Source organism: Gouania willdenowi, chromosome 9, assembly GCF_900634775.1.
Source record: "Gouania willdenowi chromosome 9, fGouWil2.1, whole genome shotgun sequence".
Classification (NCBI taxonomy): domain Eukaryota; kingdom Metazoa; phylum Chordata; class Actinopteri; order Blenniiformes; family Gobiesocidae; genus Gouania; species Gouania willdenowi.
The window spans coordinates 37584617-37604172 of NC_041052.1; the positions used below are offsets into that span (position 1 = coordinate 37584617).

At 37.3% G+C, this 19556-nt stretch overlaps 1 protein-coding gene across 1 annotated transcript in view; it reads left to right on the forward strand.

Annotated features, from left to right (window-relative positions):
- LOC114470115 (hydrocephalus-inducing protein homolog) overlaps positions 1-19556 on the forward strand; it is an 86346-nt gene that overhangs the window by 17922 nt on the left and 48868 nt on the right. Inside the window, exons 15-28 of the mRNA XM_028458127.1 lie at positions 1292-1392; positions 3694-3829; positions 4728-4892; positions 4981-5133; positions 8399-8637; positions 8742-9012; positions 9136-9282; positions 9908-10051; positions 10381-10473; positions 10651-10862; positions 14847-14994; positions 16659-16868; positions 18741-18896; positions 19011-19185. Of these exons, the coding sequence (XP_028313928.1) occupies positions 1292-1392; positions 3694-3829; positions 4728-4892; positions 4981-5133; positions 8399-8637; positions 8742-9012; positions 9136-9282; positions 9908-10051; positions 10381-10473; positions 10651-10862; positions 14847-14994; positions 16659-16868; positions 18741-18896; positions 19011-19185 (2350 nt within the window). The remainder of the gene's footprint in view (positions 1-1291; positions 1393-3693; positions 3830-4727; positions 4893-4980; positions 5134-8398; positions 8638-8741; positions 9013-9135; positions 9283-9907; positions 10052-10380; positions 10474-10650; positions 10863-14846; positions 14995-16658; positions 16869-18740; positions 18897-19010; positions 19186-19556) is intronic.

Genomic DNA, 19556 nt, shown 5'->3' on the forward strand with positions numbered 1-19556 from the left:
GTTTTAACTTGGAGATTGAGCGGGGCAACCTATAGACTCATTTCAATGTGGACAAACATGAGACACGTGACTGATGTGCGTGCGCATACGCAATAAAGAAACCATGTTGTTTACATGTGACGCTTGAAAAATGTAAAAATGGCAATGAATGAACCGCTGTGAAGGCTCATAGATAGTTCGCAGTATGTATAAAGCTTGTCACCTGAGGACGTGGCCGCTTATTTAAGGAAACTCACTTTAAGTACAGGTGAACGATTGCGGGACCCATGCAGCATTCCTGAAAACGAGTGTCATCCGTTGTGTGCTCCTGGCCCGATGTTCAATGGCCAGTTATTTATACATATCTGATAGAAAACCCCAGTGTATATACGAAAGAAAACCTAAAAGCATTAAGTCTCTAGATGCTTATAACTACTTGTTATGAACGGGCAGGTAGGCAGGCTGCTGATCCTGTTACCAAAGGTAACAGTGTATTTCTGCGTGTTCTGATCAGTTTCAACGAATGAGCTTCCATCTCTACATTAAGTGTCCTCCTCACTGTCCCACGTCTGCATTTCAGTCCATTTACGGCTTTTTATGGTCACTTTTTACTGGATCCAGACTGAGATAGCGCTCCGTCCGCTCCCGTGCACCATCGCCTCAGCAGTTTTCCGGTTGTTTTGCACTGAGCCTGCATGCGCATGCATCTAATTTAGTATGCATACTTCACACAAAATGGGTCTATATAATCCCTGTATAAATATGCATGATGGGTGATGTTAAGCAGACTGCCCATACTCTGGGCGCCTCTGGGCACAAGTCATGGGAGAGCCCGCCTTCTCCAGCTCCCCCGAGCCGTGGTAGAGGCCGGCCTCCCTTAAGTCCTACCTCCTGTATTCCACAAATTCGCTCACCCCACCTGCTCCACGCCCCTAAGCTAAAATGGCGTCTCGTCTGTATTCTATACAGTGCCCCTAAAAGTATTTTTTATTCTTCCTCCTTTTTCTTTATTAACAAGTTCTCTAACTTTCATAAAATGCCTTCTAATATACAATCACTTTAGGCTTCACAAACAAATACCTGAGTCAGGTCTAATGTGCACTTGCACTTTTCACAATACCACACTTTACCATACTTGATTGTCTTCAACCCACATTTACACTAAATGAAACATTTAACAATGATGTCAACATAAGGCCCTTATATGCTCAACCTAACACCGAGCACATCATAAAGCATTGTCTCAACATTCTTACTTTTATTGTCACGTGTACAGGAGCCCAGCAAGGATTATTTTTCTCTTTCACCTCAGGTGACGCTGTGCTCCAATACTGTCCGAAGATACAGACTGGCTCTGGTTGTGGATATTGAGGGTGTTGGGAAGGAAATCATGACTCTTCCCATCAATGCCAGGTTAAAGTCACACAAACTTACATAAATTAGCATTTTTGTTTTACCAAGTGTCCCAAACTTTGAATGCTAGGTTTTTCGTTTTTCTTTTTAGATTTTTAGATAGAGAATGAGTAAATCAGTGTGTGACTGGAATCGAATGAGTTCGACAATAATATGGCAACGAATCCAGGCTAAATTGATCCACTCAACACTTATAAGCAATATTACTCATAATATGTATGAAAATAAAATATATCAAAAACAACTGACCACTTTAACATTTATATTAGGTTGGATATGAATCAGAATTGTACTTACTGTAGCTTTTGTTAATTCCTTTGTGGGAATTCCCAGCATACCTGTCAAGTTTTGGATTTGAAAATAAGGGAAATTTTCTGGCGCCCACTACGAGCCGTCCCACACGCCCAACCAAGCTCCAGTATCCCTTATATTTTAAGATAGGTGTACAAGAAATCTAAAATACCCACTTGTCAGCCACTTACTAAATACAATTATGTGATTAGAATCTGGTTGGTCGACCTTTATTAACATTGAAAAGCTGTGAACATTCCTACTAGGGCTGGGTGATATGGACCAAAACTCATATCTTTCTCAAATTGGTGATATACGATGTAAATCCCCATAATTTTATTAAATAAAGTCTGACCAGAAAGATAATTCTGGGTTAAATTTGCTGATGCTAAATGCTACACAGGCTCATTTATTAACAAACAGCTGATCAATATGTGACACTCATTAATCATCTAAATGAGCTTTACATGTTGTTCTGAGACGTAAAAGCAGCGACTCCTAAAACTAGTATTTTGATACATAATAAGCTATGATATATATATATGTATATGAAATATTATAGTTTTCTATATCGCCAAAATAGAAAACTCGATACATCTTGAATCTCGATATATTGCCCAGCCCTAATTCCTAAATTATAAAACAGCCTAAATAAAAATATAAATGTGTATATGAAGCACACGTGTTTATTTAATATACTTACAGTTAATGTACAAGTCAACACGTTGTATATTTACTGTTAATTTCACATTGCTTGTCTTTAAGTTAGACATTAACATTTTATTTTCATTACATATTTTCTTTTAATTTTTCATGCTCACTCATGTGGTTCTCTGGTATTCACTAATGACTTATTAGACACATTTGTTGCAGACTTTACATTCTTTAACACTTTTATAAAGCATATTTATGTATATTTGTGGCACTTGTGAGTGGATGATTTTTCATGTAGACGTTAAAATCTCAGTTATTAATTAACAGAATGTGTAACTGTGTCCCATCCTGATGGTCTTTAGGAAGATAAACTCTGTGTCAAGTTTTACAACGTATTTACACCAGTTCTTTGTTTTTTTCGCCGGAACGTCTTCATTCATTCATTCATTTTTTACTGCCACCAAGCCAGGCCATTACAGGTTGCAGTTCTCGCGAGGCTAGTGACGCCGTTCAGTTCAGTAAGGCATCTTTGAATTATTATTACATTAAAATGGGATATTTACGGGAAAATAATAATACGGGAAGATGGGGTAAAATACGGGAGTTTCCCGGCCAAAACGGGATACTTGACAGGTATGAATTCCCAGGCTATTTACTGTGAAGCACATGGAAATGTATTTTATTTAAATATTAATTTGTTGTTTATATCACGTGAACATCACATTTACATTGGACAACCCAAATGCATTGTTGTATGGATAATGTTTGTGATCTATATAGTGACATTGCTGCCGTGCTGCTGATGATTGATGAGTTTTTCATATATTTGCGTGAAGAAGTGCTGTCAGTTTATAAACTGCATGTTCATTTTGTGGCTATATTTTATACCATCCTGATTATCTGACAAGCTGTGAATGCGACCTATTGAACCTCTGTAAAGGGTGACGAAAAGATGTGTTGAATATATAATGGTTAATTTGCATAATGATACAATAGTGTGTAACATGCAGCGTCACTCAGAATGATAATCTGACGTCCTTGACGGAATTCATTCACATTGATCTTCTGAGCACAGATATTTTGAACCTTGAGCTGATCATGGTCGAGAGAGTTATTTTAAAATAAACCAAATGTTCATGCAGGTAATATATTCATTAATTTAATTAAACATATTATTTTTTGTAAATGTATCTATTAGAAATCTTATTTAACAATGAGTAAAAATACATTTCAGTATGTTATTTGATCAACAGAGCTTAAGCAGGATGCAACATTTTCATTTTAATTAAAATAACTCTTCAATATTATATTTCAATTCAAACTTTTCTCATGTTTCTGCTCATTTTTTTTCTACAGGTGTGTTGTGCCTGACATTTTGGTGCAGACTCCACTTTTGGATTATCAAAGGTGTTTCATCAACTGCATTAAACAACAGCAAGTGCGACTGAGTAATCCCAGCAAACTGCCAGCTTGTTATGGCGTGCTTGACCAGGTAAAGTAAATGATTGATGCAAGTAACAGGACAAGCACTTTATACTCATATAAGCAAAGTGGGAATTAGAGCATTTACTTAGCCTGCATTCATCTGAGAATAAATAATGGTTCATGATTTCATTCCTATGTTCCTATATACAGTGTATTTACAATAGGGATGTAACAATTCACTCAACTCCCGATACGATGCAATTCGATTCACTATTTTCCTTTTATTTTTCATTGTCAAAAGAATCCCTTGATAAACTATTCAAAACAATGCAATTTAACTAAAAATAAATCTTGAATAAAATGAATAAAGGAATAATACAAAGGAAGAAGAAGCCTAATAATTTAAATTCTGGTTCTATAGTAAACAATGCAAAACTGCATAATAGTTCTTTTTCTTTTTAAAAGTGCAACTGAAAATGTATTTTGTGCCTTAACAATTGGACTTAAAAAAAAACCAGTCTGCACTGTATTTACGTCAGATATTTGTTTGGACCAGCAGAGGGCGCTGGTAACCCAGTGGTCGGTTGGGAAGCATCTATTCTGTGCAGTGAAGAAGAGATGCTATGCTAGCAGACAGAGCTAAAAGAAAAACGTGACTTTTATGGATATTCACGTAATATTACAGATATTCTTTCAGTGCTAAAGGGGTAAGGAATAATTTATGAACATGTTTAAGAGTAGGAGACAGCCAGAAAGAAAGTAGTAGCAGATTCCGCCCGCCACCTCAGCATTTAGACAAGAGAAGGATAAATAGATAGCACCCTCTGCTGTTTAAAAAAAGTACTGCGATTCAATTTTCAAAGAATTGATTTGTACCGCGATACCTATGAATCGATTTTTAACTGCCATACGATTAATCGTTACATCCCTAATTTACAACATCTTTTTTCTGTCGGGGTTTTCAGGAACATGAAGGGATTCCTTCCCTGCTATTTCACAGTTCTTCTCCCAGAGGAGTGATCCTTGCTGGCTGTTCAGTGGACATCCCTGTGAGTGTGTGTGCTAAAGCTGTAGGGAAGCTGGAACACACACTAAACATTGCTTTGTTTGGCAGTCTTCAAACACCTCTGGTCAGTGTGCGTTATAGGACTGTCATCATGATACTTTCCTTGATTTGTCAGTGAATTTTGTTTAATTTTAAATCTCTTTCTGTCCCAGGAAGTAAAGTTGTCTTGTATTGGAGAAGGACCTGTTGTTCATGTTCAATACACCAACCTGGATTTTGGAAGAATCCCTGTACTCACAGACATAGTTAGAACCTTGCAGCTGACTAACCAGTCTCCAATTCCAGCTCACTTCTCGACTCGAAAGGTAGAACCACCACAACACGTCAGTGTAAATCATCACCTTCTTATCTACTCTTAAAGAGATACAGGAGATATATACATTTAGGGGAAGTTAAAATTCCAAGGGTTAGTAGTGTTTGCCCATACAAATTTAACATGCATACATTTGACGTTGGCTGTTAAAAAATGTGTTTAGTTTTAAATGTGACATGTATTTAGTTTAAACGTGAGAATCATGACAATATTCCCTTTGAAAGACACAATTGGTTATTGATGTTTTTTCCAACTTAAAATTGTTTTTATATAACTTTAAGAATAAGCACCTTCCATGTGTTCAGGAAGCCTCTACACTGGGTGTTTTGGCCACACAGATTTTAATACTTACCAGTCTTAGTAATCAATAGTATTTTTCTTATCGCTTTCTTAATGAAAGCAAAGAAAGTCTGAAGATGGGCCATATTATTTAAAGGAGCATAAGGCAGGATTTAGAAATCAGACTCCATAGTGACACCACAGTGGTTAGTGTAACTGCAGTCATCAGCCAAACCACCGTGGGGACCCAATCAACTGTTTATCACCGGAGCACAGCTGATACTGTGGATAGAGGATGGATACCCGACCAAACCCTGACGGGACCCGACGGCATCGTACGGGACGGGTTCGGACAGATATTTAGAACTTGCGGTCGTGTTCACTCACATAGTGTTGCTTGCGTGCAGCGTTTTTCATTTCCTGCTGCAGCAGCCACATTGATGAAGTTTTCACTGTTGGGTCGGACTGGGATGAGAAAATGCGGCCCGATCCGCACTCCAACTGTGACACATTTATTTACTCGCTGTTCTTGTGACACTCTGTTTACTGTAAGACCTGTGCACATGCCTCTGCGTACATCTGTGGAACCAAACAGTAGTTTAGTCCACTGTGCTTGTCTTCTTTCAGTCTCCAAACCATCTTCTCATTCCTTTTTATTTCTGGTATTGGGACGCCTCTCCAAGCCATTGAGAATACAGTCCAGCGTCATTTGACGTCACCATCAGCGTCAATTGACTTCACGTCCATAGAACTGCATGGGAAATTCACGCCCAGAACAGCAGTACAAAATGTATTACACAATCTTGTCAAGGCAATAGGTAGGGATGTGTGTGGACTCATTCTCTTTGGTTTTGAGCGCTTCATCACTCATTAGCATTAAAAAAAACTTAAAATGAATATTTATTTTTTCTCAAATCCTGCCCTTTGCTCCTTTAACATTAGCTTACAGTACTACACCATCATCTTGTTCTAATTGTAAATAACTAATTGTAAAAAACTTCTTTAGTTCTTGGTCACAAATAACGCCATAGTTTTCGCCCTCATTGAAAAACTGAAACATGTGGCCAGGAGAGTACAAGAACACAAAAAATGTGCTAAAGTGAATTTTGCAAAAAAAACCAAACTTTTTTTTTGCTTGCTCTTACTTCTTTAGTTCTTCCAAGTCTTGTAAAAGTCACTGATGAGTTTGCCTGTTTTATACTTTATAATATCTACTCCCTATGCTGTAACAATCTCAACGCCATATTTTTCCGGTAAGATTTACTATACAGTACGTAGTGTTAATTCACCTGCTTCCTCAAAGTCGCTTTCTGGCTTCGCCCCATCACTGTCATTTGAAAATCAAAAATGGTTGCCCGCAGCATTCGCCCCTCCCTCTGCGTAGATGCAGTTGTGTGACACTGTCTTTGCTGCTGAGGCAGTGCTGTAGAAAGCAGTTCATCTTCTGCACTTTCAAAGCAACAATCAATGCAGGTCCTGCTAGAATTACATTATATCATGGTCAATAAGCTTGCACCAAGCCATTCACATAAATGTGATGAGAGAACACTGATAATGCGATAATGCACATACTTTCCACCCTTGCTGGTTGCATTAGTGACAATCTTGGAAATTATGTCATCTTTAATAAGGCAACAGCTATTTTATGTAACTACTTATAAATAATATATTGATAGTAAGTATAAGAAAGAAGAGCAACAATTTTATCTAGGACAGCAATAATATATAATGTGTATATAATGGTATAAAAAGCTCCAGTATGTTCAGAACAGTGCTGCCAGGGTCCTGATGAGGATGCGAAAACATGAGCACATCACCCCCATCCTCCATACACTGCACTGTCTCCCAATTCAGTCCCGCATAGAATATAAGATCCTTCTGCACACCCATCAATGTCTGCATGGTGCAGCCCCCACTTACCTTACTGAACTGCTCACACCACACACCTCAACGAGGACACGGTCAGGCCAACAGCACCGTCTGGTCACGCCCAGGACACGGCTCAAAACAATGGGCGACAGGGCCTTTTAAGCCACTGCCCCCCGCCTGTGGAACGCCCTCTCAGACCACCTCAGGGCCCCGCAAACAGTGGACGCTTTTAAGAAAAGACTTAAAACTCACCTTTTTATGCAAGCTTATTTTAACAGTTAATGCCTCTTTTTAGTCCTGTCTTTTAATATATGTTGTGTTGTATTGTTTTAATCTTGTAGCACTTTGAGATTTGGTATCAAATGTATTGAGTATTAGGTGCATTACAAATAAAATGTATTATTATTATTATTATTATTATTATTATTATTATTATTATAAAATATATTAATACATAATAAAAATAATAAAATGATTTTATTAAATTATATATTCCCACTCTGAATTTAATTGATGAAATTTGTGTTGTAAATATGTATATATTCATGTGTATGTGTGTACATGTTTGATGTGCATGTATAAACTGTATATATAAAAGTTATTTATATATATAGAATATATATATATATATAGAATCTATATTGTGAAAATAAGTTAAATTATTTTTGTGTGTGATATGCAGAAAACCTTGTTTTGTTTTGTTGTGATGGGGTAGGTATGTATAAGCTTGGCTTCAACCTACACACTTTCCGCTGAAGAATTACACAATTGAGTGTTGTTTGTTCTGTATTGTTTTTGTGAAGACTGCCAAAATAAAGGTCAAATTCAAATTGAAATTCAATTGAAATTCAACTTCTTCAGCACTGCAGATTTCAATATTTTTGAAACTTTGCTTATGTCATTCATATAAAGTATGAACAGTTTTGGACCTAATACTGACCCCCGAGGGACGCCACAAGCCATGTCGAAGCATGACGATGAATGTTCCCCCAATTTCACAAATAGTTTTCTGTTTCTTGATTGATTGATTGATTATACTTTATTAATTCCCGAGGGGAAATTCAGTTTTAGTAAAATATCTTCTCACCCAGTGTTTGTGTTTCCTGTAGAAGCTTAAAGGCTCCTTTTGGCATGTTGAACCCAGTGAGGGGGTCGTGCCACCAGAGAGCACGCTGGAGATCAACGTTGTTGCAAACCTGAGGGACACTCTTCTCTTCGAAGGCAAGCTGGATGTGTTGATAGAAGACAGTCGTATGCACACTGTCGCTCTGACTGCTACAGGAACTGGAACAACACTTGTTAGTGACAAACCTTTTGGGCCCAACCTGGACTTAGGGACACACTTCAGGTAGAGAACACCAGGTTAACATTTACAAGTACAATAATAACTGGGTGATTTTGAAACTGTAAATGTATCTTTTTTCTAAATCAATTTTTTGTGTGTTTTTCAAGCCATGGGACATGTCAGTACAGCTTTAGGCTGACCAATAAAGGGAAGAGAGTCCACCTGATATACTGGAAGACTGAGGTCATCCCTCCATCCAAGAAATCAAGCTTTTTACCCCCTATCTCCCCTCCCAAGAAAAGCGATGCTCTCAACAGTGGGTTATCACCACACTCCAGCACCCAGAAACCGCTATTCAACATTTCTCCAAACCGTGTGGAGCTCTTTCCCGGCGACTCTGTTGACATGTTGATCACAGGATCGTCAGACTCCCCCAAGGTAAAACATTTTTCTTTAGGTTAAAAGTAAATTTGTTATACACTATCTCTAAATATCACACTCAGCTGATTAAAAAAAGAAATGCAAGAATAATTCAATCATGCATCCCTCCTTTTCTGTCAGGTCGTTCAAGAGCGTCTGGTATGCTCTGGAATCATTGGTCAACAGCAGGGTCCCAAACAGAACATTATGTCTATAAATATGACATGTCAATTTGTGGCTCCAGTGCTCAGCATTTCTCCAAAGCAGCTGAATTTCTGCATCGAGAAGGTGATGACTAACAAACTCACTCAAAGGAAGCCTTTTATTTTTTATCAAGCTCGGGGTTGAGTGTATTTCCCCTTTAATTCAATTCCTCATCTCTCAACACTTTTAGATGATAGGAGAAGGTGTACAACTTGTACCTACAAAACTAGTCTATTAATATCAGTGTTATGTAAAAGAACAGAGTATCAAAACAGAATATCCATCGTTCGGCACAGTTAGCCAGTACAGTTTAGAGATAACTGTCTGATGTTCAGTCACAAGCAAACATTCTCACACATCAGGCAAACAGACATTGTCAGAAAATTATTGTTTTTATAGAAAAGTATTTATATTTTAAGGTAAATGTGGAACTTGTCTTTTGTTGGTCCGCTTTTTGAACAGCTCATACCTGCGTTAGTTTGAGAGTTAGAGATGAACATAATTATTGATACCTCCTGTCATTCAGATCAAATTTAAAACAATTGACAAAATTGCTGAAGAAAACTTAAATGGTCATGCAGAAAACAAATAACCGACTTTATGGAAAAGGTTTTTCTCATATCCATTTCTTTTTGTGTTTTTTCTTTGTGCCATGATACGTTGAAAGGTTGCTTTTTGTTATTAAAGGGTGTGTTTTTCAACTGTACAGGAGACGGGAAAGAATTTACCATTATTGTATGAGAAGCTGGTCCTGAAGAACGTGTCATCTCTGTTCCTCACCATGGAACTTTCAATTGAAGAGCCTTTTTATCTCTGTGAGGCCCCTGGAGACCAGAGCATAACCACAGATAAGGTGTTTAACTTCTACTTCCCGCTCATTTTTTGATGATTAACAGAGCATAGTGGCTTAGCATATACTGTATGTCATAATTATCAAAGAATATTCCACTTGAACAAACAAGTACAAAGAGTAACAAAATTACTTATTTAAGAGTTAGTTACCTCCCTTCCTTACATATAGCAATATATTGTTCATTCATTTATTGAGGTACACAGATTTGGAAATAGAGCTGATGATGATTAGTTTAGATTCAACATCTTAACCTTAATTGGTGCAAATATAAGATGATTCGTTTGTTATCATGCTATACTATTTCATGACATAGTTTTGTCTTTTTAAAGTCCATGGTTTTAGGGCACAAGAGCCTGGCTGAATGCTGGGTTTGCTTTTATCCGGCGTATTATCGGGATCGAATGTCAAGACGCCTGGATAAGGTCATTTAAATTTTATTTTCCCTCAAACGTTTTTGATGAATACAGTGAATACAACCTCTTTCTTTTTCCTTACTCTTGAGTTATTTCCCCAACTGCTTTCTACAGCTGTTGTTGTTTATAGTGATGCTTTATTTTAAGCCTAAAAAAACCCCTGAATATTCATTGCTGTGTGGACAGGTTCTACAGATCCACTACCAGGGACACCCACAGACAGAGGTGGTGGAACTGCATGCTGAGGTCCATTACCCCAACCTACACCTTTCCGCTACCACAATTGACTTTGGCTGCGTGATAAACTGCACAGGGATGCAGAGAGTAATCACCATCACCAACTGCTCCCAGCTGCCTGTATCATATCACTGGACCTTTGCAGATGGCCAGAAACACAGGTACTGTTTAAACTGAGAACACAGCCTACTTTGATATTATTATTATTATTATTATTATTATTATTATTATTATTATTATTATTATTATTATTATTATTATTATTATTATTATTATTTTAGTAGAGCTGTGACTGAAAGCTATCACACAAGCCAGTGGTTCCAAATTTGTTATAGCTTTTTAAAGGTGGACACTGACAATACAGTATCTACTACATGCTAACACATGCTATGTACTAAAATAGGATATGAGGAAGATAAATTATAATGGAGGAGGTTTTAGATCTGAAGACTATGTGCAAATATATCAAATTAATATTTAATACATGGTGCAATACTATCATTTATTTTCTTTGGTCCCTCTCCCTTAAAAATAAACAATAAAGTATCCATTCTGCTCCTTTCCTTAAACCCTGACTGCAAAAGCTTCTCAGGATGAATCACCCTTAAGGATGATCATTTTTTTCCTTCAACTTTACATTAGTATCCACTAATATTCTGTTCTTTTGTGCCCATCTTTGACTTCCACATTGCTTATTCATCTTTTCTATGTCTTCTTTTGCTATTCTACTTCCACTGCCCGTGTTTTTGTTCAATCTTCATCGTCTTTATCTTGACTTTATTACCCTGACCTGTTTGGATTGTGACCCCTTTAACTATCGTTCTCATGGACTGTGTTGCTAAATGAAGACCTCACTTTGATCGCACAAGCACTTTTTCCAAAGTCTATGTATCCCCCCACAAAGCTACACGCTACCTCCCCATGCTCATCACAGTCCTTGGAGAAGAGAATCTCAATCGAGCCAAGTTTTTTTTTTTTTAATCTATTCACCCTTATCACAGTGATACAAAGTACCATACTTCTCGGTGTAGTCAATTTTATTTTAACAATTTTTTCTTAAGACAATTGTATTATATTTGGCCATTTTAACTAAGCTTTATTTACCCAAGAATCAACAAAAAGATTGCTACAATTAAGTTAAATAGTTGAAAAATCTACAAAAGTCTTGCACCTCCTATTGTCTATTGTTAAGTGACTTGAAGATTTTATTTCCAGTACAGAACAGTAAGTGTGAAAGTCTGGGGTTCAGACGTTACAAGCCACTGAGAAAGAGAGCAGGCTGTTGCCGTCTCTTTTTATTTATTTTTACGTCAGGAGCACTACACAGGTATTTTACATGTCGAAATTAATTATTTTTAAGGCCAAGTGTAAATTTTCTCAAAAGCACTGTCATAGTGATCTTACAACAGCGCCCCCTGCTGAGGTTTACCTCACCTTCATTGGACGGTAAATTGAAACATTGGGCTCATGTGAAATTTCCTGCCAGTGTAGACATCAGTCCGGTTCTGCTCTATTGTGTGTACATGTCTATGTACACACTATAACAACACTCAAACACTGCAGCAATAACTGACAGTGAATTGCTCGACTGTTGCCACTGCTGGATGATTTAATGGAGGCCTTGTCTTGAACAGCGTTGAGATGGCCTCACTCACTAAATCTCCTTCATTCTCCTCCATGTTTATTCAGCACTTCAAATAAAATCTACTTTATTTATTTAGCGCAAATTACAACAAAGTTATCTCAATGCGCTTAACGAGACAAAAAATTCATAGTATGAAAGAAAGAACCCAACAAGATACACATGAACAAGCATTTAGCAACAGTGAGAAGAAAAAACTCCCTTTTAACAGAACCAGGTTCAGAGGTAGCAGCCATCGGCTTCTACTGGTTGGGGTTAGTGGACAGAACAGGATAGAGAGATAGAACATCAGAGTGTCCCAGACTAGCCGAACCGATCAGGGACTGCCATCTCCAGCCTCAGACACCTAAAACAGAGAAGACAGAGAAGGGCAAGGAGATGACACTGACTGCAGAAAAACATGATACAGGAATACAGTGGAATGAGAATGAAGATGGGGTGAACATCAGTGTAAATGGTGTGTCAGCAGTGTGAGCAGTATGATGGAATATGCAATGAGGTACAGAAGTGGGGGGTTGGCTGCAACCTGGCAGAACTGTGTCTGACTGGACATCATCCCATTGCAGACTTTTTAGGAAGTTATTGGGACATCCTGACTGTAGGAAGTTAGAATAATCTAATCTAGATGTCACAAATGCATAGATTACTTTTTCAGCATCACTCTGGGCCAAGAAACTCCTGATTTTAGAGTTATTACGGAGGCGGAAGAAGGCTGTTCTTGAGATTTGTGTAATATAAGAGTCAGTATCAAAGATGACGCCTAACTTTTTTACTGTGGTGCTGGGTGACAGAGTAATGCCATCCAGAGACACTATTTGCTCTGATAATTTCTCCCTGAGGTGTTTTTTACCAAATAAAATCACTTCGGTTTTATCCTGGTTAAGAAGAAGAAAGTTGTGGCTCATCCAGGAGGTGATGTCTTTAAAACAAGCCTGGAGTTTTAATCATTTTTGTCTGATAAAGCTGTGTATTATCTGCACAGCAATAAAAAATTATATTATGTTCTCTGATAATGTTACCTAGTGGAAGCATATATAATGTAAAGAGTATTGGTCCCAAAACTGAACTCTGTGGAACTCCATGATGAACTCTGGTGTGTGCTGAGGAGAGAATATTAACATGAACAAAGTGGGTTCTGTATGAAAGGTAGGATTTAAACCAACCTACCGCTGTTTCTTTAATCCCAAAAACACTTTCCAGTCAGCAATAGATGATGATCCATTGTATTAAAGGCTGCACTGAGATCTAAGAACACCAGAACTGAGATTTCACTGACATCCATCCTGACCTGTTCCTATTGCTTGTCTATTCAAATTCCTCTGAATTATAGAACAATTTGTTTAATTAGCTTGAGTGATGCACCCAGTGAGATCCCACGGGGACCAAAATAACAGATGGAATTTGTAAGGTTCTGGGATAATAGACTTTAGTGTGTGATTTTACATCAAATGCACATGTTCATATTATTGTTATTTTATTGGACTTTTCTTCTCAATAAGCTACTATGTTTTTAGTGAGGCAAAATATTGCACGTGTTGCATTAAAATAAGTTGTGTTTATAAATATTTATTTCATTATTATTTCAAACTCATATTTTTTTGAAAGAATAAAACATGCATGGTTGTCAAAAAACTATTGTTAATTTTTGATAACACATGTGCAGACAACAAAAATTATGGGTAATTAGTGAGGATGGTGAGGTATCCTTACTAATGTTATCCATTTTTTCTTGCATCTGCATTAACTCCTCCTACACCGTTAGTCCAATTTTGACAAATAATAATAGTTCCTGGGATTTATGCTATCCCTTTTATAATTTATAGCATTATTTCTTTCCCATTCGTTTCTGTTGAAAATTTTAGCTTTTTCAACTTTTATCCCCTTCATCCCCAGCCATTCTTCAAACGATTTTGACCATTCAACCTTTAACATGTTCAGCTACTACCTTTAACCCATTTCACCTTTTCAACCTTATTGCTAATGCTATGCTAGATTAATGTTAATGTTAGGCTAATGTTATTGCTAGGCTAATGCTAATTTAATGCTAATGCTAGGTTAATGTCATTGCTAGGCTAATGCAAATGCTAGGTTAATACTAATGCTCGGTTAATACTAATGTTAGGTTAATGCTATTGCGAGGCAAATTCTATTGCTAGGTTAGTGCTAATGCGAGATTAAGGCTAATGCTAGGCCAATGCCATTGTTAGGCTAATGCTATTTTAGTGCTAATGCTAGGTTAATGCTATAGCCAGGTTCATGCTAATGCTAGTTAATGCTAGCTAATGCTAATTCTAGTTTTTGCTAATGCTAGCTAATGCTAGTTAATGCCAGTTAATGTTCATACTAATGTTAATGCTATGCTAATGCAGTGTGACACAGATCAGCACATTCATCCTCACTTGCATTTTCTTCAGGAAATGCAAATATTGTAGTTTAATATGTTTTATTAGACAAATTCATTCTTGAACTTTAAAAGTATTGAATAACGTCTCTCCAAAAACAGAGAGAAGACAACAGCTGAGAAGGACAAAACCAACACACAAATTCAGCCAAAGGAATACATGGGTTCCTCTGAATTGGTCTCTCCAGCCATTTCATTACCTGACGGCCTCAGTGTGGACGAGCGAGATTGTACCCCCTATCTGCAAGAGGTATGCAAATGTTCATGCATAAACAAATCAGGTTTTCCCTCAGATTTGCAGCATGTCAGTCAGTTAGTAGGTCCTTTCCTGCTTCTGTGTGGGGTTAAACTCATGTGCATACATTTAGCAGTCAAAGCCTCAGTCTGTTGATCCCTCCTTCCTCAGTGTCTGTATTTATGTTTATCGTTTGCAAAATAAGGAAAACGTCTTAGTAACAAAGTGCAGCCGAATTTGCACCAGGGTAAAGATTTGTGAAAAAGAAAGGAATAAGAAAGATACACCTGATATTTTCCAATTACTGTACATCATTACTATTAATAAATAGGTCAATTATTATTTCAATCGTGTAAACTATGGTGTAATTATGATTGTAATTGTAATTTAAAAAATATTTTGCTCCTGTAATTGTAATTACATTTTAATCGAGTTTAGATAATTGCCTTTGTAATTGCAGTTTCCAATTATAATTTAATGCAAAACTGGTGAACAATGTTACAGTTGTATGTACAGTTCTACACATATGTAGTTAACAATGATTAAAATAAAATATAAGCTTTCCTACATTTGACCATTTAAATAAAAATTGATGTATATACTGACACAAAAAACGGTTGAAATGCCCACGGCAAAAACATTAAAACCTATATTTTCATCAATTAGGAAGCCAAACAACGTAACAGTAGAATTTAGATTTTAGTGTAAATTACAGCTGATTAGGACCCGTTTTCATAAGATAGAAACAGAAAGCTAAAACAAGAGGAAGGTTAACTTTTATTAGGTTATTTATTTCAGGCTCAGTATTTGTGATTAATTGTAATTGAACTTTAGTAATTCAGAACGTAATTATAATTGACTCTCTGGTGATAGAAAGATAATTGTAATTAGAAAAAATGCTAGTCACTGTTATCATAATTGAAATGTAATTGAATATGGGTATCTGAAAGCATCATTGTAATTGAGAAATGTAATTGACCCCAACTCTGCCCTAACCCAACCCAACCACACTAGATCCCTCCACCGAGCCCCAAAAATGCCAACATAGCTCCAAAGGTGTCATAATTTAGCAAACAACACTTAAAGCGATTATCCGGAGGATGAAAAGAGGAGCGTCTCAATGTCCCTCCCTAAACAGCTCCGCTTCCTCCCCTTGCCTCTGCCAATCTACCAGATGCCACGCCTCTACTTTTGTGCACGCGCATAGCGGAACATAACAAGGTTGCATCGGGTCGCATTGATATAGGTCTATGGGTCATCGTTATTCTTTTGGCGTTGGACATTTCTGAGGTAAAAGCCAAAATCATAATTACCTGTTTGCTGTTGTGATGCACAGTTTACTCATGCGCATTGGCTGGGCGATTGCAGCGCGATTTGCTATTTGTGTAGGGGTCTATAGGAAAAAGGCGGGACTTATATACATTGATGTATATGAATGACCATCGGCAGTTGACCATAGTAAAAGACTAGTTACGTATTTTTTTTTCGCCTTTCAAAAGAATGATACATAAACATAGATTTCTCAGAAACTCTGGATATGAGCTTTAATGACAGCCTTCATGACACCTTATTAATGCTATATGGAAGATGATGGCAGCGTAATGTCAGCCTTGTGTATAAAACTGTTAACTAAGTTAATTGTATTCTTTTTTTTGTATTTCTTTTTTACGTTTAAACAGATTTTTGACATTTTGCCACTGCACGGTCGTCTTGAACCTAAAGAGCGGCGAGAAGTGGTTTTCTCATTTTATGGCCATGAAGACATCAGCACAGCAGTGGTAGCACAGTGCCGCGTGGAGGACGGGCCGACATATGAGGTTCAACTCACTGGAGAAGCTTCTGAAATTAGCTACAGCCTTAGCTCCACCCATCTGGACTTTGGCTTTCAGGTACATGCAGACACAGTTTGGTCTGTCTGGGATGCCATGATGAACACGATGTACGAGTGACCTTTCCTGGGTGTAGCGCACCTTTCACTCTGAGGTGGAAGTAGGAGGATTTCCTTGACCTTTACATGCACAGAGTCATTGTAAAAAATGGAAGTGGGGTTTTTTTCTATCTAAAGTGACCCAAACTCTTCTTAGTTTTGAAGTGGTTGGTCAATGGAAAAAGCAAGTTGTTTTTGCTTTGCGATTTTGCTTTGGTATCAACAAGATGGATGTAACATTCCTCAACTATGCTGTGATTAGATCTCTGTGATCTATTCCTATTTATCAAAATGAAATACCTTAAGCATATTCTTTACGTATCTTAAAAAAAAGGATAAAGATAAAGCGAAGCAATGATTCAGCAGAACATCCCACTGCTCTGATCTTTCTGTTCATACCTGTCAAGTTTTGGATTTGAAAATAAGGGAATTTTTCTGGCGCCCACTACCAGCCGTCCCACCCACCCAACCAAGCTCCAGTTTCCCTTTAAGATTGGTGTACAAGAAATCTAAAATAGCCACTTGTCAACCACTTACTAAATACAATTATGTGATTAGAATCTGGTTGGTCGACCTTTATTAACATTGAAATGCTGTGAACATTCCTAGTAGGGCTGGGTGATATGGACCAAAACTCATATCTCAATATATTTTCCCTAAATGGTGATATACGATATTAATCTCCATAATTTTATTAAATAAAGTCTGACCAGAAATACAATTCTGGGTTAAATTTGCTGATGCAAAATGCTACACAGGCTCATTTATTAACAAACAGCTGATCAATATGTGACACTCAGAAATCCATTTAACTGAGCTTTACATGCATTACAAAACAGTCTAAATTAAAATATAAATGGGTATATGAAGCACATGTGTTTATTTAATATACCTACAGTTGATATACAAGTCAACACGTTGCATATTTACTGTTAATTTCACATTGCTTGTCTTTAAGTTAGACATTAACATTTTATTTTATTACATATTTTCTTTTAATTTCTCATGCTCACTCTGGTGGTTCTCTGGTATTCACTAATGACTTATTAGACACATTTGTTGCAGACTTTACATTCTTTAACACTTTTATAAAGCAGTGTATATTTGTGGCGCTTGTGATTGGCTGATTTTTCATGCTGACTTACGTCGTTCCTTCCCCAGATGCTAAAATCTCAGTTATTAACCTAACAGAGCGTGTAACTGTGTCCCATCCTGCTGCGATTTAACAAGATAAACTCTCTGTCACATTTTACAAAGTATTTACGCCAGTTCTTTGTTTTTTTCGCCGGAACATCATTCATCATCTCTCTTCTCAGTTGTTTCCGGGTTTGTTGCCGCTGTGGGCACTAATCTCGCTAGAACTGCCACTCAGGCCATTTCAGGTGGCTGTTCTCGTGAGGCTATAGTGACAGCGTTCAGTTTAGTAAGGCATCTTTTAATTATTATTACAATAAAATACGGGATAATTACGGGAAAATACTAATACGGGAATATGGCGGGAAATAGGGGTAAAATACGGGAGTTTTCCGGCCAAAACGGTGTGTTCCTGTTAGTTCAGCATTCCTTCTCTCTCTCTTTTATTCTGTCTGCTTGTTGTTTCCTTTTGCGCTAAAATATTTTATGCTATATTTAGTTTTCTTGCATCCTAAAAGAAAATGTGAATGGTCATGTAATCATTTAGTTCCTACTTCTGTTGTTGTTGTCATGCCAGCTGCACATAACACTACCTTCAATCATCCTACAAATTTACATAATGCATGAGTTGGTGAGCTGTGGATCATGTAATACACATCTTTCTCTCTTATAAACTGATGTATCTCACCTTTTCTTACAGCTTTTTTACCAAACAGGCGAGGTGGAGGTGGTTCTTAGGAATACAGGAAAAGTGCAGTTCTTCTTCACTGCGTTAAACCCTGCACAGCAAGATAATTATACAAATGAGGAGGACCTGGAGGTCAGGCCTAGCTGCCCTGTGGTTATCCCGGCTCAGGTGACTTCACTTTTATTCATATCATTTTCATGCTAAAGCTTAACCTTTTCAGCCAAATCTATTGAAAGCAGTCATTATTTTTTGCGCTGGTGTGTTTCTGTCTTCTTGGCTTAGGGATACGTTAATGCGTACACAGAGCAGTGCCTAAGAGTCCGTTACCTGTTTGGTATCCCTGGGGAGTTTAGGAAGATGATTCGGTTGCAGGTGGCTTTTCTCCCACCACAGGACATCATTCTGTCAGGAATGGGAGTGTTTCCAAGGATCAGCTTGAGTTTACCACGCAATATGTGTATGTATGCATTTTATACTCAATTTATTTGGTAATATGTTGCTTGCTTATTATATATTTTCTTTCTCTATCTTTTTTCTCCAAACTCAACTTCTAGTGTGTCTCAAATGGGGGTACGCGATGGCACTACAGGGGGTAATTGAGAGAGAGAGAGAGGGAGAGAGAGAGAGAGAGAGAGAGAGAGAGAGAGAGAGAGAGAGAGAGAGAGAGAGAGAGAGGAAAATATAGAGTTTTTTTTAGTTAAAAATGATAGTCACACTAAATATTATGAGCAACTCACAAAACAACATCAAAAAACACACAAATTAAGAGAAAACTGTACTGAATATTAAAAAGAACAGACAAACAATAACAAAATACAAAACATGAGA